The 26,806-nt window shown below is 44.7% G+C and overlaps 1 protein-coding gene across 2 annotated transcripts in view; it reads right to left on the bottom strand.

Moving 5' to 3' along the window:
* Window positions 1-26,806, bottom strand: part of Ptprg (protein tyrosine phosphatase receptor type G) — a 680,693-nt gene that overhangs the window by 112,247 nt on the left and 541,640 nt on the right. For both annotated transcript variants that reach the window (XM_052190336.1, XM_052190337.1), the window contains exons 7-8: window positions 18,076-18,233; window positions 5,834-6,026 (exon numbers count right to left, since the gene is read on the bottom strand). In XM_052190336.1, coding sequence (XP_052046296.1) covers window positions 5,834-6,026; window positions 18,076-18,233 — 351 coding nt within the window. The remainder of the gene's footprint in view (window positions 1-5,833; window positions 6,027-18,075; window positions 18,234-26,806) is intronic.

The following is a 26,806-nucleotide window of genomic DNA, read 5'->3' as shown; positions in this document are numbered from 1 at the left end:
ATTCATTATCAGACACCCAACCAAGAAAGTTTAATGACTACTCCTGACTTATATAACTAACTTACTTTTCTTTCTTCTGTATCAGCAGATGCATAAAGCATTGCCTCTTTCATGAGGACCCAGAGCTTCTGATGGTGAGCTACAAGAGAGTGCCAATCAGACAGGCTCTGTCCTTCCTGAATCTTCGCAGCACATTCCTCTAATCTGGTAGGATCCAGACTATGCAGATGAATGGGGAAAGGGACTACCTTTCCCTTGCATCACCTCGTTCCTAGTATCACTAAGACCAACCATGTCAGCTTCTTGGGCTGTGTGGCGACTATGAGCATCCGCCCATGGCTTCTATCTACAATGCTCTTGAATATACCAGCCAGCTCAGGAAGAAACAGAGGAACATTTTGCCATCTAGAAATCCATGGCATATACATATAAAGATAAAAGTGAGCCTCCTTAGTCATTAAGGAACTGAAAACGAAGTCCAAAGGGAAAATATGTTAGCTAAATTAGTGGGGCCAAAATATAAAATATGCATAATAACAAGTATTGGCAAGGACAGGAAGACACTGTACCCACTCTATACACTATTAATGACAAGGTAAACAGGTGCTGCCAATGTGGAAAACACAAAGCTGGTCCTCTCACCTGTACACCTAGAGATCTGGGATGAATGGGTGGCTATGTGTCTGAGACTTACACCCAGATGTAAGAGCAGCAGCATTCCTAATACCCCCATAACAGAAAGCTCAGATGTCCAGGAAGCAATGGATGAATATACAAACTGTAGTACACCCACATGTAAACCCATATTATTTGGCCATATAACAGCACTTATTTCTGATTCATGCTCCCATATATATTATATAAAGTGGAAGAGACCAGAGAGGCCCTCTGCGATGTACTGATATGAAATATCCAGAAAGCAAATATGTGGTTAGCAAGGGGGAAAGAATAAGTTGGTGGGGAAATTACAGAAAGGGGACTAGGTCAAGGTGGTGCTATTTGTTTTTAGAACAATGGAAGTGCTTTAGAAGTAGACAGCAGAGATGGTTGTACAACTCACTGACCACACCACAGCCACTGACGTGGGCACTTAAAGGTAAAACTTGGTGGTATATTAATTAAATTTTAATAAAATCTCTTATTAAAAACAAACAGAGGGTCTGGAGAGATGGTTCAGTGGCTAACAGCTCCGGCTGATCTCAGAAGGGATCCAGGTTTGATTCCCGGCACCAACATGGTGGCTCATAACCACCTTCAACTATAGTTCTAGGGGCTCTGTGGTTACCTGCACATACATGGTATGTATACAGGCAAACAGGCATGAACACATACATGCACACACACTTTAACAAGCAAAAAAAAAAAAAGAGGGTCAACTCAGCAATAAAAAAGGAATCATCATCAAGAGACACCTGTAAGAGCAGAGATAAATCCCAATCCTATACCACAGGAGGGAGGAAAACATATGGCTGCCTGGGTTGTGGATGGGAAGAGAAAAGTGTGTATGAGAGGGAATCCCTGGTCAAGGAAATGTCCCACCACTGGATTGCAGTGATGAGAGGGAATCCCTGGTCAAGGGACTGTCCCACCACTGGATTGCAGTGATGCCCTGCAACCATGAGTCCTCTGAAGACCACCGAATGGCACATTTGCAGTGGTGGGGTTGACACGCGGACTAAGCCTACAGTTTTTTTTTTTTTTTTAATGTTGGAGAAAAAAGAAACGGAGGGCTGGGGTGAGGCTCAGCAGCAGAGAACCTGCTTAGCACGGGTGGGGCTCTGGATTTAATCTCCAGCATCATACATAAATAGTGGGCAGAAGAGTAAAACATGAAGACTGTCAGACCAGGAGGCTGGCAATGTCCAAGAAAACTAAACATTTCTCCAGGACACAGTGTCTACTTATAGATGGACATTAAGAAGCATGCCCAAGAATGTTTTACTCTCATTGAAATTTAGAAATGGATCACACAATCATGTAGACAGTACATACTTTCTGGAATAGTCATACATGAAATGTAGTCCTAAGAATGAACAAACCATTCCATGAAACACTCCCAATATCAGTGTGTAGTGAAGACACTAGAGAACGCTAGTCAGCTGACTCCACAAGCACACCAGGACAAAGCCACTTTCTGGCAGTGGTGACCACTGGAATGCAGATCTGAAAGGGGGTGGGGACCATCCTGGGATGGTGGGATGGTGAGATGTTAGCTCCTTGATCCAAATCCTTATTACTCTTTAGTTTGCAGAGATGTATCAAGCTGTGCATGTATTACAGGTATTTTTCCAGACGTGTATAAATAGTATTTTCAGTGATTTCAGGGCTACTATGTCAAAATATGCTGTTTAGACTTCAAACTGAAGGGGTCTATGAAATGCAAGTGTGGAGGCCACAAAGCTCCTCCCAGAAACTCACTAATTAGGGATGAGACACTTGCGCCACCTGAGAGGGAGCAGTATCCCCTCTCTTCTCTTCCTTATAAGGATGGTGTACAAGTGTGTAGATCTGGGATTTAAGTTCTCACTTCTTTATGTGATGAACTATAGAGTACACATACTTCATTTTTAGGCCCTTCTGTATCCAGTGAGAATGCAGCAGGAGGCAGGGGCATGGACAAAGAGACAGAGTGACTAACACATGAAAGAAAGTTAGCAGGCAGGAAGACTAGAGACCCTTCCCTACTAGACTCACATAGGACACAGCAGAACCTGTGCAAAGAAAGCCACATTTCTGAATGGGGACGACAGATGGGAGCTATGTAATGACACAAAGAGGGTCATGACAATGGGGAGTAGCACTTTTGGGTCTCAGTGCTGTTCCTCCTTCCTAGGCCACTTACATTCCCAGGGGTACCTTCCTTAGTAAGCAGTCTCCATATCCACCATCGTCCCTTTGTCCCTGGTCGCCTGCTTTGATCTCTGACACCAGAACGTGGAAGTTTCAACAGATGCCCTCTGGACTCAGACCCCTGCCTATGCCAAGTGCTCTCTACAGGCTCAGTAACCAAACATTCAGATGGGAAATGGAATGACTTCACTCTGCTGTAATGCTGAAAATCCAGACAGGATGGCGGATAGCCCTACATCCATCCCCACCCTCCCTGATTTCCTCTCTCACTATGGCCGCTCTAAAAATATCAGAAATCCTTTTAGTATTTACACATTGTAAGAGTTAACAATGGACATGATATTTGCAGCAGGCTTTGGAGAATGAGGAACTGACTGTCCACATCTCACATTTAAGGTGTCGGCCACCGTCAGTGGAGGACCTTGTATACTTTGACAAGTAGATGGAGGAAGACCACCACCCTTCAGCTTTCTTCGCAGACAGCTGCCACACAATCTCTCTGGACAGACCATCGATCCCTCACTCACACGCTCAGCACAGTCTCCAGGGAAGCGCTGTTCCTGCCCTGTACTCAGCATTTCTGAGTTAGCAGACTGTGTGTTCCTCTGGATCCAGATTTCCCATCCCTTGCAAGACCTCTTCACAGACTTCTCACCAAGAGTGAGCCCTGGAGAGGTCTCCTTTCCCAAAGTTCTCTTGTGGAAAAGCCTTCAAGTTCAGTTATTTGGAGCTAAGTTTAAAACGTTAGCCCAAGTGAGGATTTTCCAATGACAACCCAGCCTGAGCCATCTCATAGGTTTGTCGGCATCTAAATTGTCCTGTACCGGCAGTAGCTAGAGACTCCAGCCTTTCATGGACCCCTGGCTGGAGCAGCGCCCTTTACTAAACCACAGACAGGCACCCCTCCTCCTTCTCCCACCCCACAATTCTGTGCAAAAGACTGAGTCAGGGTCTAGCTCCACTGTTAGAGGCATCGTCTTTGAGGTCTTTGTTGGCTTAGGAACTTAGAAAACAGGCTTATTAGTGTTAACAAGCAGAGGAGTTTGTGGACTATAATCCCACGCTTCTAAGTACCTGCACAGCTCATGTGCTGATAATGGTGTGGGGGACATTCTCGGAACAAGCCCCCATGCCACTCACCACACCACAGAGAGCACAGTCTGTTTTTCTTGCCATGAGGCCTTCCAGGACACTCAGCTGGGAAACAGCCATGTCCTCACACCAGTACAAATATTTTGTTGCCCCCTTTACCACCCCCAGGACTAGGGCTTTGACCAGACATATTTCTCCATGTGCTTCCTAAGAAGCAAGTCACAATTACAATAAGGCTGAGAGAAAGAGGAAGGCTCCTGAGAGAGGAACACATGTACATTTCACATAAGAAAGCAGAGATGTAAGTAAGATGTCAGCACGTGATGTACACATCCTTACCAGGGACTAGAACTAACTCTTCAATGGTTTACTAGGGGGCATTCAAAACCAAGTTGCACCCCTTGCTTAAATGGGAGCAAGCAGAAAGGCTACACACTTCAAGGACTTCAAAGACGCTGGGGTTTCAGTTCAGGGAAGTGCCTGACAGGTAGCACAGGACTGGGGATGTGGCTCGGCTGCGGTGTGCTTCAACCCAATATGCACAATTCCTTGAGCTCCATCTCCAGCGCTGCATAAACGAAAGCACCGTGGCATGTGCTATCATCTCAGCCCTCAGGAGGCAGATGCAGGAAGGTGGAGAGTTCAAGGTCACCTCGGCTTCTTTGCAAACTTGAGGCCGGCCTTGACTACATGAGGTCCCACTTCAAAAACAAACTACACAAGTATGACAAGAGTTTGATTTAAGAAGAGTTTCATTTAAATAGTAATAATTAGTTTGGAAGTATAGTATAATAATTAGTTTGGAAGTAAAAATAGAGCGAATGACTGATCTATTCCTGCTAGTCAAAAGGGCAATTTTAATAAATCCAACCAAAGTTATTCGCACATCATTTCTATTTATTGTCTAGACAAATTTCTTTTAACAGAGAAACATATGCTCTTAACACCAAGTCCTAATTTTTGGCTGACTGTGAACCACTTCTTCAAATTTTTGTGTGTCTGTGTGTGTGTGTGTGTATATCTGTGTGTGTGTGTCTGTCTGTATATCTGTGTGTGTGTCTGTGAATCTGTGTATCTGTGTGTATCTATGTGTGTCTGTATATCTGTGTGTATCTCTGTGTGTCTGTGAATCTGTGCGTCTCTGTCTGTGTATCTGTGCGTGTATGAGTATGTATATGTATTTCTGTGTGTCTGTCTGTCTTCTGTGTACCTGTGTGTGTGTATCTGTATAGCTGTGTGTGTATAAGTGTGCATATGTATATCTCTGTGTGTCTGTGTATCTGTGTGCATATCTGTCTGTTTGTGTATCTGTGTGTATCTGTGTGTGTGTGTGTGTCTGTCTGTCTGTCTGTCTGTCTTGTATCTGTGTGCTTCTGTGTGTGTGTCTGTGAATTTGTATGTCTGTGTCTGTGTATCTGTGTGTGTGTGAATATGTATATGTATTTCTGTGTACTTGTGTGTGTGTATCTGTATAGCTGTGTGTGTATAAGTGTGTATATGTATATCTCTGTGTGTCTGTGTATCTGTGTGCATATCTGTCTGTTTGTGTATCTGTGTGTATCTGTGTGAGTGTGTGTGTGAGTGTGTGTGTGTGTGTGTGTGTGTAGTGGTTGACAACAGGGGTCTCTTTCAGTTTTTCTCTAGCTTAGTTTGTGAGATAGGGTCTCTCACTGAGTCTGGGGCTCACTGCTTAGGAAATGCTGGCTGCTCGGTGAGCTCTGAACACTCCATGTCTCTGTAGCCCAAGTCTACTCCCAGAAGTAACTTACAGTGCCTGCTTCCAAGCCTGGATTTTATGTGGGTGCTAAGAACAAAATCCTCTTTATAATTTAAAATCATTTATGATAGGGAACCTCTCTTCTTCAGGCTGGAGCACTCACTCAAAATTTACCTTTAGAGGCTTCTGTCCCTAGTGGGTTGTCCAAGAAGTCTGCCAGGTCGTGGTTCCAGGCATCCCGGACAGCAGACTTTGACACCACTCTGTCATTCAGAGCCTGCTGTGGTCGGAAGTTATTTCTCAGGTACTCCACTGACTTGACATGGTCTTGCTGCTCCGTGGTGAAGATGGAATAAAAAGCCTCAAGCTGAATCAAGAACCAGAGGGAGAAGGAGAAAAGTTCAATTAGTAAGGCTCTGTGATCCAAAGGATATGGGGTGATCAGATCGGAGGCGGCCAGGCCTACACACACACACACACACACACACACACACACACACACCACATCTCCTGGAATCAGCACCAGTGGCCAAACTCTCTGTCCTGGTTGCTAATGGAGCCGTTCTCATCTGAGGGTAGGTGGGATTCTCAGACCCCTGTGTTGTCTGAAGATTTCTCCAGCAATACCTTTAGTACTATGGGAAAGAGCACAGACTTGTGGTGAATCCTGGAGGTAAAGTACCTAGGTATGAACAGTCCTGTGCACTGCCCTGGACCTCTAGCAGGCTGCTCCACTCTCTTGAGCCTCCTCTCTCCTTATTTAAAAGGGTAGTAATTGTAATAGTGCTCACCTGATGAGGCTGTGAAACCAGGATTCATGACAGAACACTTTCTCCAGACCAGCACTTTTGAATGCTGGTATAGCATTCAAAGTACACACTAACAAGAATAGTAGTAATTTAATTCTTATTCACAGCCTCAGTGGACATACCACAAATCAAATTCAGCCAAGTTATGAAGATGTTCAATGCTAAATGTGTGGGTAAGTTCAATTGCCCAGTTCTAAATTCACCAGATGGCTGGTCACAGACAAATTACTCAAGCTCTCTAAAAACTCAAGCTTCAGTGAAATGCCTGTAAATACAGACTCCATTTTCTAGGGTTCCTGAAAAGATGAAATCTATGTGGGTCACCCAGAACACAATAGACGTTTAACAAAGATCAGCTATTGTCATGATCAGTATGAAAAAAAATCTTCCACAAAAACACTGATGAAACTTTTTAAGAAAAGCAAAGAAAAAAAAACTTCAGCATCCCACAACCATATCCCCACCATCAGAAGGGCGTCTTTGTAGCCCTGAGCACTGCATCATTAAGAAAGGTCATTGTTCTGTTCACAGGGATAGAGCATTGACTGGCTGTCACAATTGCTCTCATCAGACCACAAAGATAATCTTGTCACCAAAGAAACGGTGATAAGCAGAGGTCTAGAAGCTGCTGCCTGCTGCAGGGAGCCAGGTGGCTGGCCATCAAGACCAGAATGTATTTTTTTAAGCTATCCTGGGCTGGAGAGATGCTCTGTCATTCAGAGCACTAGTTGCTCTTCCACAGGACCCTAGTTCAATTCCTAGCACTCACAGGTCAGATAAGAACTGCCCGCAACTCCAGTTCCAGAGGATCTATACGCTGCAGACATCTCATGCACCAGCTGCACTGACACATGGGAGCAAAATGGCCATACGCATTATATAAACAATAAATACATACATGAATAAAGCTATCAGTGCTCTCTGGATTTGCTGTAGATTCTGAGTAGGTAGCCATCTACAAGCCATGGCTGAACACTCTTAGCTCAGAGACCAGCCCAGATGATGACCAGCTGCTGACAACTAGAGCTTCCTTCCTTTACTGAGAAAGTGAGGCACTCCTAGAGAGATTGCAGCCAATTAATCATTCTGCAGACTCTCTTCTGTGGAGGTGTGAGCCACTACACTGCAAACAATTAAAGAGGCTAAAATCCCCCCCAGGCCAATGATGTCACAGGTTTGACAGGATGACCAAAATCAGACACACATAGATACACAGACACATACAAACAAACACACACACACACACACAAATACATATACACATTAAAAAAACCACACAAAACACATACACAAATACACACAGACACACACACACACAAAGGAGGGAGAAGGAACACACAGGTTTCTGATTTTCTCAGAGGAAATAACTTCGTAAAGTTTTACAAATGGGATCAACCAAACCTCCCCTGGAAAGAATCCTGGTAAATAAAGATGAATCCTAACTATGAAAAGACAGGAGAATCAATCCTGTGATGAAGGGCTTAGGAAGTAGAACTGGTCAATCCGAAGAAAGGGTGAGCACCGCACAATTTGATTAAAGGCCCTTGCATGTAGAAGATGCTAACCAGCTCCTCTCCATGTCCAGAGAAGGCCAAATAACAGGAATGTGGCTTAAATTAAATTCATAGAGGTAGGAGCTGAATAAAGGCATGGTCTCTTCATGTTCAGGGTGGTTTGGGATTCTTGACTTTTTCTTTTTAAACATGAACTGGGCTCTTGCACCCAGTCAGACAGGCAGTGTGGAAGAGACAGCCATCTGTCGGGAAGAGCATCAAGCTCTGAGGAGCCAAAAGGAAAGAACCTAGGAGGCTTTCAGCCACACAGCACCATGCCTTGTTTATTCTCTAGAGTATACAGTTTCCTTCTTGGCTAGCACTTAGTTCTAAAAAGTTTACTTCTGAAGCTTAGGGGAAAGAACTAGTCACACAACTGTAAAAAGAGGCAGGTTGTGAATTAAATACAAAAGTGCCTCCGTTTAAATTGCTCTTACAGCTTAATGACATGCTCTGGCTTAAAAGCTCAAGATGCTTCCCTGTCATTAACTCAGCTCTCCTGGCAGACATTGAAGGAAGGCTGTGATGGTGGTGAGTGAACTGATGACCTGGATGATATTATATTGTCAACTGGATCATAGCTTCGCTTGACAGTCACACAAAAGGGTTCATGCAAGAGGACAGGCGTAGCAGGCTTATCAAATGCCTTTAGTAGGGTGGCAGCATTTGCTAAATGCTGTCTTTTCTCTGAAAGGAATGAAAATTGCTGGTGGTCCATCCCTTTGGTAACAGCCACAGTTGGTGACCGAGTAAAAACCTCACTGAGTTTTGGATTGGGGATAAATCTGCATGTTTCACTTTGCCAGGAGGGAAAGAAATCGCCTGGGCTAGAACTCTACTAACCTATCCTTCACCTATATTTTAGATTGTCCAGAGAAAGCCAAAAGGCCAGAGGACATGGAGCTGGATGACATGACAGTCTCTAGTCACACCAGAGCCAGAGGACATGTTTCTCTCGGCCTTTGACCAGTGCACATGTTTGATGCTTGATTTGTTGGACCCTTCCACATCTGGTTAGATGTGAAACAGTGATCCTTTAAAAATGTATACTGGGGCTCTGGAGAGATGGCTCAGCAGTCTTGACACTGGTTACCTTTGCAGAAGACCCAGATTCAGATCCCAGCCCACACATGCAAGCTCACAATCAGTTTCATGAGACCCAGCACCTTCTTCTGGCCTCTGTGAGCACCAGGTGTTGGGGTTTTGTCTAAGCTCCACCCCACACCTACCTGGCAATAGCCAGGTATGCCCTGCCCCAGAGATCTGGCCCACTATAAGAGGGGCTACTTGCTCCTCCTCTCTCTCTTTGCTCTCTGCTCTCCCACACTCTCTCACCTCTCTGCCCCTGGGGCTCTTCCCCCCCCCTCCACGTGGTCATGGCCGGCCTCCACTCCCTCCCTCCCTCCCTCTCTCTCTCTCTCTCTCTCTCTCTCTTCCCCCTTTCCTTCCTGCCTGCTACCCCTTCCCCTTCTTAAATAAAGCCCACGTGGAGTTATCTGGTCTAGCGTGTCTAATTGCGGTTCATGGTTCCACCAGTGCCCGGGATGCGCATGTGTGAGCCCGGTGAGCAGCGGCAGCCACAACGCAGGGAGCAGACAGGACATTCGAGCGAGCACAGAAATCAACGCAGGAACCAACACCAGGCATATATGTGGTGCAAATACATACATGCAGACAAAACATTCATACATGCAAACTAAAAATAAATCTTAAATACAACCGTTGTACACTTGATCACCATACACCTCTGGTTCCATATCACCTCAATCTCCCACTCTCAATGGGGGTGAGGGTGTGCTAGGCATCTGGCCTGTGCCCCATTCTCTATCTTTAAAGCTTCCACTCTTAATACGTGAGTCCAAACTTCTCTTATCAGAGCCCGTTTGACAAATGTATGGTCATGGAGTCTTACATACTCTTCCTTTGTGTGTATCATGTGTACATATAAAATGTATGAGCACGTGTGTCTGCATGCAGGTAAAGGTAGAGGCCAGCGGTTGATGTCAGGAGCCTTCTTTGACCATGCTCCTCTTCAGTTTTTGAGAAAGCATCTCTAAAACCTGGAGGTCACCAATTCTGCTAGGCAGGCTGGCAAACCATGCTTAGCAGTCCTGTCTCTGCCTCCCCAGTGCTGGGATTATAAGCATGTACTGGTGTATCTCGCTTCTTGAAAGGTTACTGGGAGATGCAAATTCAGGCCCTCATCTTTCAAGCATTTCACTGAATGACCTGTCTTCCCTCTTCCCCAAGCATTCTGTACTTCTGAGTTCTTACAGTACAAAAGAAATAACAATGTTATTCACATGTGTGTGGTTCTCCTCTTTAATTGGTTTCTCTATATAAAGTGTTTGAAATAGTTTCTGACAAAAGAAAATGTTCAATAAATACTGTTGTCACTATAATTATTTTTATTTTCTAAGGACTGTAGCTAATGATGACTGTAGCCTGTGATTATAGCAATGGAATATGGCTTATCTATTCTTTATTTATAAAACTTACTTTATACAAGGTAGTTCATCAAACACCTAAAAAGATTGATTTTAAACTCACTTTTAGCCTAAAAAACAATATTAATAATTAGCAACATTGTTATAGTATCGTGGTGGTTTGACAAGGAATGGTCCCCAGAGGCTCATATTTGAATGTTTGGTTCTCAGCTGGTAGACTGTTTGGGCAGGATTAGGAGGCATGGCCTTGTTAGAGGAGTTGCATTATTTGAGGTGGGCTTTGAGGTTTCAAAAGTCAGTTCGAGGCCCAGTGTCTCTATCATTCTTCCTCGGGCTTATGTTTAAAATGTAAGCCCTGTGCTAATGTTTCAGCACCCTGCCTGCTGCCATGCTCCCTACCATGATGATCATGGACTAAGCCTCTAAAACTGCAGACCCACAACTAAGTACTTCCTTTGTGTCAGTTGTCTTGGTCATGACATCATCTCTCCACTGCAGCAGGAGAGCAACTAAGCCATGCACTGACGCCAGCAGCTAAGACTGTCTAAGCTCTTATGATATGCAAAGGACCACAGAAAAAGGAGCATGGGTTTGGTTACTTAGTCATCAGGGAGGTCCTGTAAGGTTGGGAGTGAGGTCACTGCTCATAGTCTGTTTTTATCAAAACCAATAAGGAAACTGGTCCTTGAGACATTACAACTCTCCCAAGATCATAAAAGGTGAAGTAAGGATTAGAAAGTCATGACTGAGTAACTCAGCTTCTCTCAACCCTACAAGTCACACTCAACAGACCCATAGCATGACTCAGTGAATGAGAAGCCAGTGGGGGTGGGGGGACTCAATATGGTACTGGTACGTTCCTAGCAATTCCTATTTACTATGTCCAAGGCCAATTCAGGCAGGGAACCCAATGTCATCTATCTGTCCCCTTTTGTGTTCTGAAAGGAAACTACATAGAGCCAACTGGGAGGCATGAACAAGATGGCAGCCAAGAAGGAAAAAACGCTCTCCACATCCCAAAGCCCTCACTTCTAATCACCAGAGCCATTTCCAGGAGGAGGTAATAAACACGTTTGGATTTATCTTACCTTTAATGTAACTAATGAAGTCTTTATCATTTAGTAAAAATAAATGAAAGTTTTTATTTCTATAATATCAAATTGACTTTTTTAACTTTTGAAGTGAGTGTGTAAAATACTTCCTTCTTTTATCCCTGCTTGGGGAACTGTAATTGCATTTTAACTGGTACTGTTACAAGAACAATTTTAACCTTGAATCGCAAATGTGTTGGCTGGAAGTGTGTATAAATCATTTCAGCTTCGTTTTTATTATAAAAGTATTTCAGAGAATAATTAGTTTTTAATCTGTCAGTTCGAATCAAAGGGAAGTTGAAACCTATTCACTCCAGTGTGTGCAACCGGGGCTCTTGGTCCACACGATGTGGGGAGGTGGGGGACATGAGGCTGAAGGGGAGACATTAGTGAAAACAGGAGGTAAAAGGAATAAGAGCCATTAGACACTGGTCTGAACAGGATTTAAAAGGGGTGGGTATACAGCAGAAATTCAAAACAGCCACAGCCCATGGTTAACACAACTAAAACCCGGGAACATGGGGTCCCCTGCTTTGCTGCCTCATTACAGAGCAGACAGTGGCAATGCAATATTAAAAGCCCGATAGCCCTGAGCAGCTCAGGCTGTACTTTTGAACTACAGCTGCAAAAAAAGAAAGAAAGAAACTGAGACTCACTAGCTAAATGCAAGGCCATGTCCTTCCTGCGGCTCAGATACTTTTACAGCAAGGCAATTACAGAAAGGCCTTCTACGTAAAGAAAACGCCTTCAGATAATTAACAAGGAAAGCACTATCTTTTGGATTAATGATGGCATCTATGGGTAACACATGGTGCTGGAAAGGATGCTCCTGGAAAACTGACAACTAGCTCTCATGATGCAGCCATGAGCTGTGCGTGTCTCCCCTTAGCTCACACACACTGGGACAATACTTCAGGTTACTGGGTTAAATTCTGTATTATAATTGATTTTCTGATCTTGTTTGTGTTTTAAATATGCCCATTATAGAACTTAAACAAGAAACACAGCTTGCTTTATTTCCATGGGACAGGGCTTGTCATGTGGATATGGTGACCAGTTAATAAGGAAATCAGGAAGACTGCTAATGATCCTGAAGCTGTTTCCTCCCATGTCAAGCACAGGACTGCACATTTCACCTCTGTATCCTCTTTATCTTCATCAGCTTACGATGTGGAAACAGAGGACATAGTAGAGAAACTTATCTGAGAAATGGAGCCAGGAAGGGAACTCTCAGTTTGAAGATAGTCTGCCTCCAAAGCACAGCTTTTAACTCCAAAGACACGTTTAATGCTCTGACAGACAGACAGACCAGTAGCTGAAGGAGGGCAGTGCAGATAAACCTGCCGTTTCCAACCTATCTCACTGATAAGAAAAGAAAAGAAAAAAAAAAAAAGAAAAGAAAAGAAAAGAAAAGAAAGAGCCAAATGTCCAAAGCAGACTAATAAGACATTTAGGTTTATTGCATAAATCTGTAATATTGCTGCATAGTAGAGAGCATACACCCCAAAATTATACTCATGGTAAAGGGCTGGAGTGATGGCTCAGTGGTTAAGAGCACTTATCACCCTTACAGAGGTCCTGAGTTCAACTCCGAGCACACCCACTGTGTCTCATTCTAGTCTGTAACTCCAGTTAGAGGAGATTCGGTGCCATCTTCTGGCTTTTTCGGGTACTAGGAATCCTGTTCGTCTAATACAGGGACATAATGTACAAGCAAAATTCCCACACATATAAAATTTAAATATTAAAATCATGCTGGAGAAAATCCACAGGCAATGCCACCTTTTAACCTACAGGGGGAGCCACTCCAATGGTGACAGCGGGCAAAGAGGCATCGTTTGGGAAACGTTCCTTCAGGATGAACTGAATCCACATTAGAGTAAGTCTTCTAGACGCGGTGAGCAAAAGAGCTGGGCATATGACATGCACATGCATGGGAGCTTGAGGGAGACTGCAGAGCGCTGATCTCCAGCACTAGTACCATTGTTGGTGCTGCCAGACCCAGGCTGTGGTGCTGTGTGGATGACGAGGAGGCGGCAGCATTTGATTTCCCACTTCCTCTCCTCCTATCCCCTCACGTGTGTGTGTGTGTGTGTGTGTGTGTGTGTGCGCGCGCGCGCGCTGATGTCAGACATCAATCATTGTCCACCTCTTTGCCATCATATTCACTGGGACAGTCTCCCACCATCAAACTCCAAGTTCTGCAATTACAGCTAGTTTTGAGAACCAGCCTGCTCTGGGGCCGACCTGCTCCAGCCTTGCATGGTTGGTAATGGCAAGCAGGCCACTGTGCTGGCTCAGCATTTCTATGGGGTGTCTAGGGATGCAAACTCTGGTCCTCACACTTGTGCAGCGAGTTTTTTTACCGGTGAATCACATTTCTTCCCAGGCCCATGACTCTGCCCGGTATTTACAAAGGATGGATGCAGGAGTCTCAGAACCCATCCTGACTACTGGTCAGCCATGGTGTCACTGGCTAAGAGCAGGTTAGAATGCCAGTGTAGACTCACAGGGAAGAGTAAAAGAGGCAATTTAAGAGCCTGTTTGTGTGCTCAGCAAGCCTTTAAAGAACTCCACACCCCCAGCCCGTACGCCTGGACTGATCAACACACCTTACAAAGAATGCACTTACTCACTGCTTGCCCACAGCGAGGAGAGAAGAGAAGAGAGGGAGCTTCTGAGAAAAAGCGGAACAGGACCTGAAACACTCAGCTGTTTTCTCTCTGCCGGAGGCAGCTGTGGAGTTCCTAGCCTCTCCGCTTTGAGGAGTTGGCCCCTGCCTCCCTGGATCACGGGCAGTGACCAAACCTGAAGTTTTGCAGCACTAATACACGGATGTACACTTTCCTGCTCGGGGTGTGGTGTCTGTGGGGGTGGGGGGTGGTGTGTGATGCAGCTGTGGCCTCTGCAAGCTGGCCAGCAAGGAGCTGGCCACAGGGACAGGGAGCTGTCCCTCCCCTGGGAATGAGACAGCAATGTGGGGTGCTGGCCTTAGCAGACAGTTTGTAATGAATGAGAAAGCAAGCGGGAGGTTTTTTGTTTTTGTTTTTGTTTTTCTGTTTCTTTGTAGCACAGCCCCTTTCAGGGAAGGCAAACACCTGCATTCTTCTCCTCCTGTCCTTGTTCTAGAGCTCTGACAAGCACAAAGGCATACACAAAGCACGTTCTAAAAGCTCCAGTTTCCAAATGTCAAAATGCTTCGAAACCACAAACACTTCTGCAGACATCCACTCCCCAAAAGTGTGTGTTTTATTTGAGCCTATTAGATAGCTGTAGCTGCCAAAACAACCCAGTATGCTGATGGCCTTCAAATCCCTGAGCTAGCCAACTTCCACTCCTCACTACCAAAAAAGAAAAAAAGAAAAAAGAAAAAGAAAAGAGTGGGCAAATCTTAACTTCAATTGCTCAAGTATTTAAATATTTGAAGACAGAGAGGCATTTATCTTAAGTAACAAAAAGAACCCTTTTGAAAATCAACTGCACTTTTCCCTCAACCCTACAGAAATAAATATTTGGACTAGTTTCTTTAAAAACAAAACAATGTTGGCTTCACCATTAGGAAGAAAACTCTTCTCTGTTTCATTTTCTCCTCGCAGCTGGCAGATCCTGTTCAGGAACCCAAATTGCTTGTCCTTCCTTTTCTGTCATAGTGTGAATTAAAAAGAAAAACCTCCCCAAAGAAAAATGGCTGCTCTCAGCAGAAAATCCCAGGTCAGCCTGGCACCTCTTCTCCTAGCTTGCCCAAGGGCTGCCCCGCCTTGTCTCCTTCTTCAGTTCCTGTGCCTTGTAACCCAAGAAAGGTCAACAATGGATGCCTTGGGGTACTACCCAGCACCTCCTGCGACTTATTTCAGGATGGGCATGTGACTCAAGGCCAGACTTTGGTTGGCTGAGTTCTCAGAAGCATCTTCAGGAATCCTTTCTTGATAGAAGAGCGGCTTTAGCCAGCTCTGGCCAGCTCTTGACCTCAAGGGTCAACTAGGCCTGGTGCAATCATAGGGGACCATGGAGCCAGACCCAACAAGCAGGGAGCCAAGTTCTGCCAAAGTACAGGGTCAGCTCCAAAGCTGTGTAAGAAGCCTCCTGATCGGTGAGACCTCTGGATGCAAGGCAGACAAAGCACCAAGAACTTTACTGTCTAGTTAGAAGTCAGTCTGGTGCAGGACGGCTCCCGAAGCCGCATGTCAAACACCCTGACTATTGCTTCTCCAGATACACTGTCTGCCTGGATGTACCGAAGTGGTCTCTCTGTTCGCTACAGCCAACACAATGTCCATGAAGGACATCATCTGACCCTTCCACTCCCTATTCTCTACCCTCTGCCTCGCTTTAGGAAAATCCCTGGACCATCCCCCAAGATCAAAGCCTTATTACCTGTGTTCTTAGTTAAGTACTGATATTATCACACCATTCTAGAACTTTCCCTCCCCTCTGCCCCACTGCTGCCCAAAGCTGTAAGGTTGGCTGGGTAGAGAAGGGGCCATATGAACAGAAGAGCCTTACAGAAGTGCTTCACTTCAGATAGTGCTGGTTAGTGGGTCCTTCCTGGTATCTAACTTATCCATTGCTCCTGGCCCTACACGTAAGGCCTCTTAACGATTTTTAACCAGTAAAAGCTGAGGTCTTTTTTTTACAGATTGCATTTACTTGTTCACTCTGAGGGCTGTGCACATGGAAGGCAGAGGCCAGTGTATGGGAGTCCCTTCTCTCCTTTCATCACATGGACCCCAGGGACTGAGCTCACGGCATTAGGAGTAGCTACAAGCAGCTTCCCTACCAAACTCCTTTACGGGCTCTAGGCTGAACTTTTGATGAAGAACATGTGCTTTCCAAAAAGTGCCCCTTTATTCTGTCACCACTCAGGAGGCGGTTTAAGGGCCCTCAGGCCTGGAGTGGCTTACTTCCTCAGCCAGTGTACCAACCCCAGTCCAGTTTTACCAGTTTCTCCCTGTGATTAACTGCTTGGCCTGAATCCTACCTTTCAAGGAAACCATCTCAGACCCAAGGCGGAAGAAAGCAGGGCAGCAGTGGGTTGGAAACACTTGGTTTGTGATCATATGACGACAACTTCGGGTCCCCGTACCACACCCACTGCCTCCATCCACACCCTGATGCCCCATGTGTACCACATTAGGGCAACAGGCATCTCTTAATGCTTTTGCATAATTGATCCAGTTGCCACGTGTAAGGATCCTGTTCAGAAACAGCTTGGTTGCCCAAGATATTCGGGTGCCCTGGAAGGCTTACAAATGCCACGTCCCAGATGGTGGCACGACTGAGAAATGGGAGACAGGATCAGGTGGATGCCAACTTCTCCAAGTCTTACCCTAGTGAGGTAAGTAGGACTGCCTTGATGCCCTGTCCCCACTGGCTCTTGCTGCCTGGTGCTCTCTGCTCATCATATCCTGCCTCGCAGGACCAGAGCAGTGAATCCAGGCAAACTCGGACTAAACCCTCAGATACGGAGTAACCGGAAAACTTCGGTCCTTTACGTCGATTGTCTAGATATCCTGACACTGGGAAGGAGTGGGGCCAGAAAGGCGGGGCAGGGATGCCATGTGCTCCTCGGATTTCTTTTCTCAACTGCTGTAGGCTGAATACTCAGAGTATGATCCTGAAGACAGACATGAGGCTCGGCCCCCAGCTGTGTGAATGATCCTTGAAGGCACCAACACTCCATGTTCTCTTCATCGCTACCATAAATAAGGGTATAAAGCACACTGACCTAAGACTGCAGAAACACACAGGAAGAACTGACACGCCTCGGACACAAGCTACCACCGTGGACTAGCTATTATTTCCTCAAGACCAAATCCCAAGCGATACCTCACTTCACGTCTGCGATTCTCAGTTAATCTTCATCTGAAAAAAAAAATATTTCTCCAAGTCTAAAGCGTATTGTTAATACAACTTTTACAGAATTTGTTCTTTGACATGTTCATACATGTATAATATGGGTTCTGAATATTGTAACCCTGCATACTCTCTGATATTACTTATATCCCCAGTATCCTCTCTCCTCCCTACAGATTTGTTTCTTTTTACCTATTTATTTTTAAGCCTCTGAGTTTAACCAGGACTCTCTGTGTGAACATGGGTTTGGAACAGTCTGTTGATCCTAGAGGGCTCCTTGCGGGGCTGAATACAATGACTGCCCTGTCTCCAGAATCCATCAGCACCCAATGGTTCAGTAGGGATGGGTGGGGCCTGTAAACCTCTCCTGGATCTATGACTGACTGCTGATAGGCCCAGTCTGTGCAGGCACACTGCCTAAAGCCATGGCTGCTATGGGCTCCTCATTGAACTGGCTGTGTTATACCGAAAAGTCAGCTCTGAGAAATCCTATTTTATATTCTGCTATTCTTGGGTTTAAAACTATATGTTGGAAACAGTAAAGAAATCAATAAGAAGCAGAGTTAAACAAAAGCCCGTACTAACCATATCTAGCAACAGTAAAGAGTCAACACAAACCTAGTCAGGACAGAAAGCACAAACAGGCAAGAGCAGACTGCTCACCTGGTGATAGGAGATGGGAACAGGCCTCCGGAAGACAATCCACTCCACAATTTCACTACATGGAGGAGTGGTCAAGGAGCCCGTGTACCTGTAGTAGCTTCCCAGGGATGCAGGCAAGAGGTCTCGGAGAATGAAAGGATCCAGGAAGGTCTCCTTCTCTGTTGGGGAAGAGAGATGAGAAGGTCATAACAGAATGTCAACATCATGCCTCAGACACACAGCTTAAACCCCAGCCCCCAGCTCAAGCCTTTCCTCAGATGCACTGGCATCTAGTGGCAGGAAGGCTGCAGAAAACAAGGCAGCAAGTCCCAGATGTGTGGTGGTGGGGAGGCAAGGTTCCCCAATCAGCAAGGTGCAGCAGTCCCTCCCTGCTTCCAAGGAGTCAGAACTCCCTGGTGGTGAAGACTGATGTGCCCTGAAGGAAACCTCATTGCAGTCTTGACTTATTTACCAGCCTGCCATCTCTGTCTGGTGCCTATGAACTGACAATGAGCACAGAATGCTTAGAACAAAACGAGACAAAGGCTACAGAAAACAAACAAACAAGCAAACAAACAAAAACACCTCATCAGAATACCAGTGAGCTAAAATGATGCTCACTTCCCAGTGGGCACCACTTCCCAACAAGGACTTCAGAGAGGAGCAATGCTTAGTTTCCACAGTCACCCTGACTGAGTTAAGAGGCACGCGGGGCACGTTTGGATGTGTCACTGAGAGAATTTCCAAGAGGAATGACTAGGGCAGGAAAGAGCCTACCCTCCCCTAAATGTGGGAGGCTGGAGGCCAGGACTGAATTAAAAGGGGGAAAGGTATAAGAAGAAAACCGCTGAGTCTGGACATCTCAGCCATCCCTGTTTCCTAGTCGGCTAAGACAGGAACAAGTAATCGCAGGACCGCCACAGCCTCGAGCAGTTCCCACTACAATGCTTTCCCTAATACAGTGGACTGCACCCTCAACATCCCCCCCCAGACACACAGAGGGAGAGATTGACAGATAGACAGATAGACAGACAGATGAAGTAGAAAGAAATAGAAGAAGTGAGAGGACCCGTACTTGGATAAGGAGCACCAGCACACTGAGAAATGATCCTGACAATAGTTCTGTGTGTAAGCAGGGCATGCTGCAAGTTGGTATCTATCTGTGGTTCCGCAGCTTCGAAGATGCGGTCCTGAGAAGTGAAGCCAGGCCTCTGAACACCAGGAACCACCCGGCTCTGACCAAAGGACCGGAACAAATTAGACACAAACTGGAGGTGGGGGACATCTTAGGCCATGCAATGTCACTAAGGTACACAGGAAGAGTGTAATGGAGGAACTGCAGGGATCACACTGGCTGGCAGCCATGTGTGTTAGGTACCACTGTGACTGATGGCAGCTGTGGGAGGCCAGGTAGGTCTGGACGATACAAGAAAGCCAGTGGCCATGAGGAAGAGAATAAACCCAGCCCAGCAGCACTGTTCCTCCAAGGCGTCTGTCCTGGCTTCCTGCAATGGGGAATCATGATCTACAGTGCAGGCCAAATGAACCCCCCTCCCCAAGTTGCTTTTGGTTAGCACAGAAATGCAAACTAGAAAATTTCCGAGTACAGCTTAAGCTAAGAAGCTGGCTCTGAAGTGGGGTGCTGTCCCGATGAGCTCATGTGTTGATAAAGTGACCTCTAAGGCTTATTTGTACATGGACTGTGTCATGGAGGACACCATTGTCTGTCCTACAACATAACTGTAAGGAGAGGGGATGGATGGAAGTCTAGCCCGGATGGATGGAAGTCTAGATGGATGGCCGGGTATGCTCAGCCACGGAAAGATCACCTGTGGGGAAATGCTCACCTGAGAACTCTGCCCTGCCTCAACCTACCCAGTTTGTTTCTGTTATGTGCTATGGGTGCCTAAGTTAATAATGCTTCTTTTCTGTTGTTATTTGTTCTTTTCCTTGGATGGCTCCAAACTGTAAAATGACTACAACTGTAATATCTTCTAGGAGAAATTTTTTATTCTCCTTTCCTCTTTTTTTTAATCTTTTAGTACCCCATTTTCTTTCTTTTTTAAAATTTAGATTTATTTGTTTGTTTTATGTAAGTAAAACTGTCATTGTCTTCAGCTACAGAAGGTGACATCAGATTCCTTACCAATGGTTGTGAGCCCCATGTGATGGCTGGGAATTGACTTGGGACTTATGGAAGTAGTGCTCTTAACCACTGAGCCATCGCTCCAGCCCTGAGGAATTTTTTTTAAGCAAGGGATCATTTTGTTCTGTCAGACACTCTCAGCTAGGAACTCCAGCCGACTGCTTTAATGGGGGCTTCCTCCGTCAGCTGTGCTGGGTGTTTGTACGTACCTAATTTGACAATGATCTGTTATCTGTGTATCTGCTCATCTACTCATCTATTACCATGTAATTATCTATTATCTCTTATCTCTCTTTCTTTAACTATCCACCCATCACCTAGCTAGCTATCATCTATAAGCATCCATTTATAATTATATATAATTACCTATCATCTATCAATCATGTATCAATCTATCATTCAACTATCTATCATCTACCTATCAATCATCTATTTATAATTACCTGTCCTTATCATCTAGGTCAGTATCTATCTACCTATTATCTACCTACCTATTATCTACCTATCATCCATCTGTCTATCATCTACCTATCAATCAATCAATCAATCAATCAATCATCTATCTACTTACCTACCTACCTACCTATTTACCTATCAATTTATGGAGTAACCAACCATCTAGCTATCACCTACCTCTATCACTTGCTATTTATTCTGTCACTTTAGTTTACTGCATATTTAATAAACATACTCATTCAAAACTGAAAATACAACAAACGGATGCCATTCTCTAGACTAAATGGAATAGTCTTACTATCCACCCTACCAGACTTCCAGGATTATGAGCCTTTCTTTATAAACCCAAGAGGGTTCTAGTTTCTATCTGCATCTTCAGAGAAGACGTGAACTTAAAATGGAGACAGCCCTTCCTTACTGCACTTACAGGTATCTTAAGGCTGTCGAGGTCTTGCTAACGGTTTGCCTCCTCAGTACAGTCTGTCACAGCTCCCAGTACATTGCTGGTAGCCTTCAAAGCTTTGAGAAACCCTCCAGACACAACCTGCATGCCTGGAGCCACATTCTTCCCACTGTTTGACCATCTTACGCCACTCACACAGAATAGCCAGTACAGGCACAGTATAGGTTCCATACGTCATAAGTCTAGGTACCTGGTAGAAATCACAAGAATCTCAGTAGAAAGTAAATGTACTAAAATCACCAAAATGGCAGTATCTTCTAAATGGGATTTTAAAGAAAAGACATTCTGTATTACACAGTATCTTATTCACACACCAAAACACCTTCAGGGTATGTAATGTATGTAGAAGATCCTATTGCAAACAAACTTTAAGTTAATGATCCTTCAAATAACTCTTATCAAGTTAGTCGGTCCCATTATGGACCCAACTCCCAGAGTCTAGAATGCTGAACCAGAGAGTTAAGAAACAAGTCATTATAATTTCCTAGCAGTACACAGTTCAACAAAGTACACATTTTTAAAAAGATTTATTTATTATTATATGTAAGTACACTGTAGCTGTCTTTAGACACCCCAGAAGAGGGCATTAGATCTCATTACAGATGGTTGTGAGCCACCATGTGGTTACTGGGAATGGACCTCAGGACCTTCGGAAGACCAGTCAGTGTTCTAAACCTCTGAGCCATCTCTCCAGCTACAGAGCATGCATATATATTTGTGTGTGTGTGTGTGTGTGTGTGTGTGTGTGTTTGTGTGTGTGTGTCTGTGTGTCTGTGTGTCTGTGGGTGCCTGTGAATGTGAGCATGTAGAGACCTGATCCTGTTTTATGTAGCAGGCCTCTTCCTGGCCTGGAACTCACCAGCTAGGCAGACTGGCCAGTCAGTGGACCCCAGCATGGAGGCCTGCCTTTGACACCTGAGCTCTTGGGTTACAAGCATAGTCTATTACACACAGCTATTTTTTTTTTTTTTAGCATGGGTTCTGGGGATCATTTTCAGTCAGTCCTTCATCTTGTATAGCAAGCACTTACTTCCCTGACAGAGTTCTCTCCACGACCCAGAAGTATACTTTAACATGCTTCGCCCACGTTCAAATCAAGGCATAGAGAAGCTAACTACAGACTCTTAAGGTTCTAAGAAGGCAGACTACAGTGATCTCTTACTGAGGCGTTACAACAGAAGCCCATGCTCCTAGTTTTAGATTAATTTTTTAAAGTAAAAAAAAAATAAATGTGAAAGCCTTAAATCATAGGTTTTGCAACCAAAAGCACACAGAAAGGGATCCTAGTTGAATGAAAGTGGGAACTAAAGGGCTTGCCTCTCCACCCTGGCAAGTCTGGGCTTTAATTTTACCTAGTTACCAGGGAGCCAAATCACAGGACACCTATCAAAGTGTGCTTGGCTGGGCTTGGCTTGGCTGGGAGGAGGACTATTTTGGCCTTAGCTCACAGCCTCTGTGTTTCCCTGGCCACACAGCAGCCAACATGAAGCCGTAACACCCAAAGGGTGAGTGCAGGGCTTGGCATTACGGGCAACCAAACTGCCACTTTCCTGTCTCCCTTGAGCAGCAGGTGAAGTTGGCATCACACTAAGTGGCCTGCACTGGGATCAGGGGCTCCAAAATGAAAGATCGGGACACCTGCAGTTTTTCTCTAAGGGAATAATCCATGTCAGGTTTACAGGTGAGCAGGCTGCATGTATAACCTCAGGGAGAAACAAGATAATGCCTGGCAGCTCACCCTGCCCCAGACTCCAGGGAAGAGGCGTTGGTTCTAATGAACATGAAAAGAAGAAGCAGCAACCTGGCCTACAAACGGGGCATTGATGCCCTATCCAAAGAGAACGCCAGTTCAGCAGGAGTGAGATCCACACATTTGTGTGTTCCTGTGTGGTCTCATGAGGCTGTCAAGTGTGACAGAGTTGACCTCCAAAGTCGAGGATGTGTGAACAGTTCTGGGACAGAGTAGGCAGACATAGCTAGGGGCAGGATTCCATTTCTCTGTCACCACCTCTCTACCAACCTAGAAGGCTTGAGACTGTCCTAGGTAGGAGCTTCAAGAGGGTGAACACCATTTCTTTCAGCAACTCTAACACCAGAAACCATAGCCATTATGTCCAGAGCTGATATAGAGACCCAAGGTCCCTCTCAGAACCTCTGACTTAGACCAGTCGATTAACATTACATAACAGATCTGGAGTCAAAAGCTTGAGGGGAGGAGAGACTCAAGTACAATCCCTCCCTAGTATTTGGAAATGTCATTCAGGACTAACATGTGACTTAGAGCTTTTCCTTTTCAACTTGACCACTAGTGCCTTCAGGGCACACGCTGTCTGTGCCAAGGCTCTAACCTGGGCTTCGGAATGAAATGATATTGAAAATCTGTGCGACTTTAGGCAAAAGCCTTATCATCTCTGGGATGTGCCCATAATCTGTAAACTGGTCAAGATTTTATGCCCTTTAGGGTTGCTATGACTACTAAAAGTGACTTGGAATAAGGGGCTAAACCCAGTGCCTGAGCCACTGTAAACCTTCATATCATGGCAGCCCTTGGCTGAGGGCAAGCATAGAAGATTCTCAGGCTGGTTTTTGCTGTGTTTTTAAGCAGGGATAGCAAGCCTTCTCTATAAAGCATCAGAGAGTAAATATTTTGGGTTTTGCAGGGCAATAGATAACATCAAAGATAGCATGTTTAACTCATGTAACAGAATCATTTCTACAATCTCATTAAGGACATTTTAAATGTAATAGTAACTGCATACACCCTTCAAAATATGTCTGCATTAAGGAGCAAGATGGAATTCATATTCAGAGAATAATGTTTTGTATAATTAGAGATGCAGTGTAAAAACTGAGAAGCTATGCTCAAATCGGCAGTGGAAAGGGCTGAGCTTTCTGCCCCACATTTGCCTATCTCTACCTTAACCTAAGTTCCAGAAGGGGCTCCCATATACTGTGACACAAATTTCATTCTAACCCATAGCCAGACTTGCAAGAGGGTCAGGAAGACATGCTATGTGTTTACAATACGTACTCGCAATAACTTTTTTGTTTTGTTTTGTTTTTTTGAGACAGGGCTTTGTTATGTAATACAGGATAGTCTTGAACACAGCCTTCTGTCTCACGCCCTGAGTTGGAAATGGAGACACCTGACATGGCAGAACTTCCTATATTGTCCCATCTGCTTCACTCACAGCATCTGCGGCAGCCGCAGGTGCTGAACCGACAGAACACGAGACAGGCATGGGGAAGATGAAAGAAGGCTTCATGAAGGCGATCTTAAGAAGTGGAGATGTTAGGAGGAAGAGGGCTTTGCCACAGTCAAGCCGCATAGGCCAGAATCACAACTTCTCCCGGCACACTACCACGCTTCTCTCTGAGACACGATAGTAAGAGTACCTGATATTGGAGTCTGAGCAGTAACTAGTTAATACTGTTTATTAACTAGTTACTTGGCATTGAAAGTGCTTGTCATTGAGAGTGCCCAGAGTACTGTTCAATGAAACTAGTCTGTGTTGCTCCACACCAACCTCACAAATGCTTCCATCCCCCAACTTCTAGCCTAATAAGTAACTTAAATCCAAAGCACTTTTATCACAGCCACTTACCAGTTGAGAGAAACATAGGAGACAATGAATCTCTCCCACCATTCACTGCATTATGTCATAATAAGCAGGCGCTGTGCAATACTACGTGAGAGGACTGAGAGGGAACGAGCCTCCTAGTCCACTTTCTAGGATCCCGGGTGCTGTATGCTGACAATATTATATTTTAATAATTAATTGTTCATCAAAGAAAAAGATGAAGAATGAGGATGCCAAATTCAAAGTTATTCAAATTGCAGAAATGAATAATGCATCACTTTTATATTAAATACACACTGTATTAAGTAGTCTACATTTCACCCAACTCTGTCTTTCATTTTTTAAGCATTTTGAATGACAATATGAATAATCAGTTAGGGGAGGTTTGTTTGGAAAAAGGAACACCTTATTTGAATGCAAATGAAGTATATTTGAAGATGATTAAATTTTCCTTATCAATTAGGAAATTTTGTATGAAGGCCTTAAAGTCATGGTCAGCCATTAAGCTCAACCCAGCCCAGTTATCCTTGTAGCTTCCTCTCAACACTAAATTATATCTGGCTCATTCTGTTCAATTTCTTCTTTCTGATAGCAGTGCCAAGAGGCAATTTTTAATTAAAGAAAATTTGAAAGATTCAAACATGCATAATTGGATTAAAAATGTGATCATTAAAACATTAGATGATAATCATCTGATTGATTGCATTTTTCAGTGTGTTAATAACTTAATATTTGCAATGCTTTGGTTACATAGGGACAAAGAAGTCTCTTTAGAAAATATGCTGAATAGTCAACATATAGAAGATAGCAGTGATGTCATTAAGAACTGTGGGATTTACCAAGCATGGTGGCATACACTGCTAGCCATAGAGAAGAGTGGGATAGTGGACAGAAGCAAGAAAGAGGCACCATCACTTATTTCTATCTTCCTAGAGGAAATCCCAGAATCTTCCATAACGGCATAAATAGCTAGTGTGGTTGCGCTGGGTAAGTGAGATTGGCTTACAGGCTGAAGAATCCCGATCACCAAATGCAAACATGCAGAGAAGCCCCAAGAATGACACTGTCACACAACCTTAATTCAATGCCAAGCGTCCTCCTTGACTATGTTAATAGTCTCAGTTGACCAGGCATGCCATTTTTATCTAAGGTTGATGTTCAAATAAAACATGTTGACGTTAATCTTTCCAGAGAGAAATTATATGAAGTTCACAATTAGAGAAATGATGTGGCACTGAGATTATGGGATCTATATAAGGACAACACTGGGGGCCATCCAGAGCACCTCCAGGGCTTGTCTCTACCTGTAAGGCCCAGGGGACCATAGCTGACATGATGACAATCCTGAGGCTTTCTTCTCACCAGGTCAAAGAGCTCATTCACAAAAGGGGATGGAGGTGCCCAAGAATTAAGTGGTTTTGACAATAAACAAGAAAGTGGTTGGTGCCAGAAGGGGAGTGGGTCGAAAGACATCTCAGACTGGGCAGAGTGACATATAACTTTAATCTAAGCACTCCAGCGACAGAGATGGGAAGATCTCTGTGAGTCTGAGGCCAGCTGGGAGGACAAAGTGAAACCCTGTCAAAGAAAAGAGAGAGAATGTGGGATAGAATGAAAGAAAGAAAGGGAAATAAAAAGCATCAGAGAATTCAGCACAACTGGGCTCACCTTGGTGTTCTGCTCCGGGAGTTGGGACAGCTCGGCTAATCTCTCTGTAACAGCACTGTTACCTCCTTGGGCAACATGACACAATGCTACATGTGGAAACCACCAAGGCAGGGCTGAGTCCACCTGCAGGCCAGATAGCTAAGCTGTATCTGCTATTTCCTTTCTCCACCTTCTGTTTCATTACCCTAATCAAAGCAGTACTGGTCACTGTAAACCATCTTTATTATCAATGCTATCATTGTTTCCTTTATTTTCTTCGCTATTTTTTAAAGCTCAGATTGCCCTTATCCTTATGATCCTCCAGCTCACTGAGTGCTGGGAATACAGGCATCCTTACTATGCCTGACTTCATGTCCCCTAAGTTTTGTAGACCCTCCCATCACACGTTCAAAAGCCAGGTAGTTGTAGATGCAGAACACCCCCTAGTGACCAGCCGTC

The sequence above is a fragment of the Apodemus sylvaticus genome, chromosome 8, assembly GCF_947179515.1.
Source record: "Apodemus sylvaticus chromosome 8, mApoSyl1.1, whole genome shotgun sequence".
NCBI lineage: Eukaryota > Metazoa > Chordata > Mammalia > Rodentia > Muridae > Apodemus > Apodemus sylvaticus.
The sequence above is the reverse complement of the archived record's forward strand: the minus strand, read 5'-3'. Positions and strand labels throughout refer to the sequence as shown.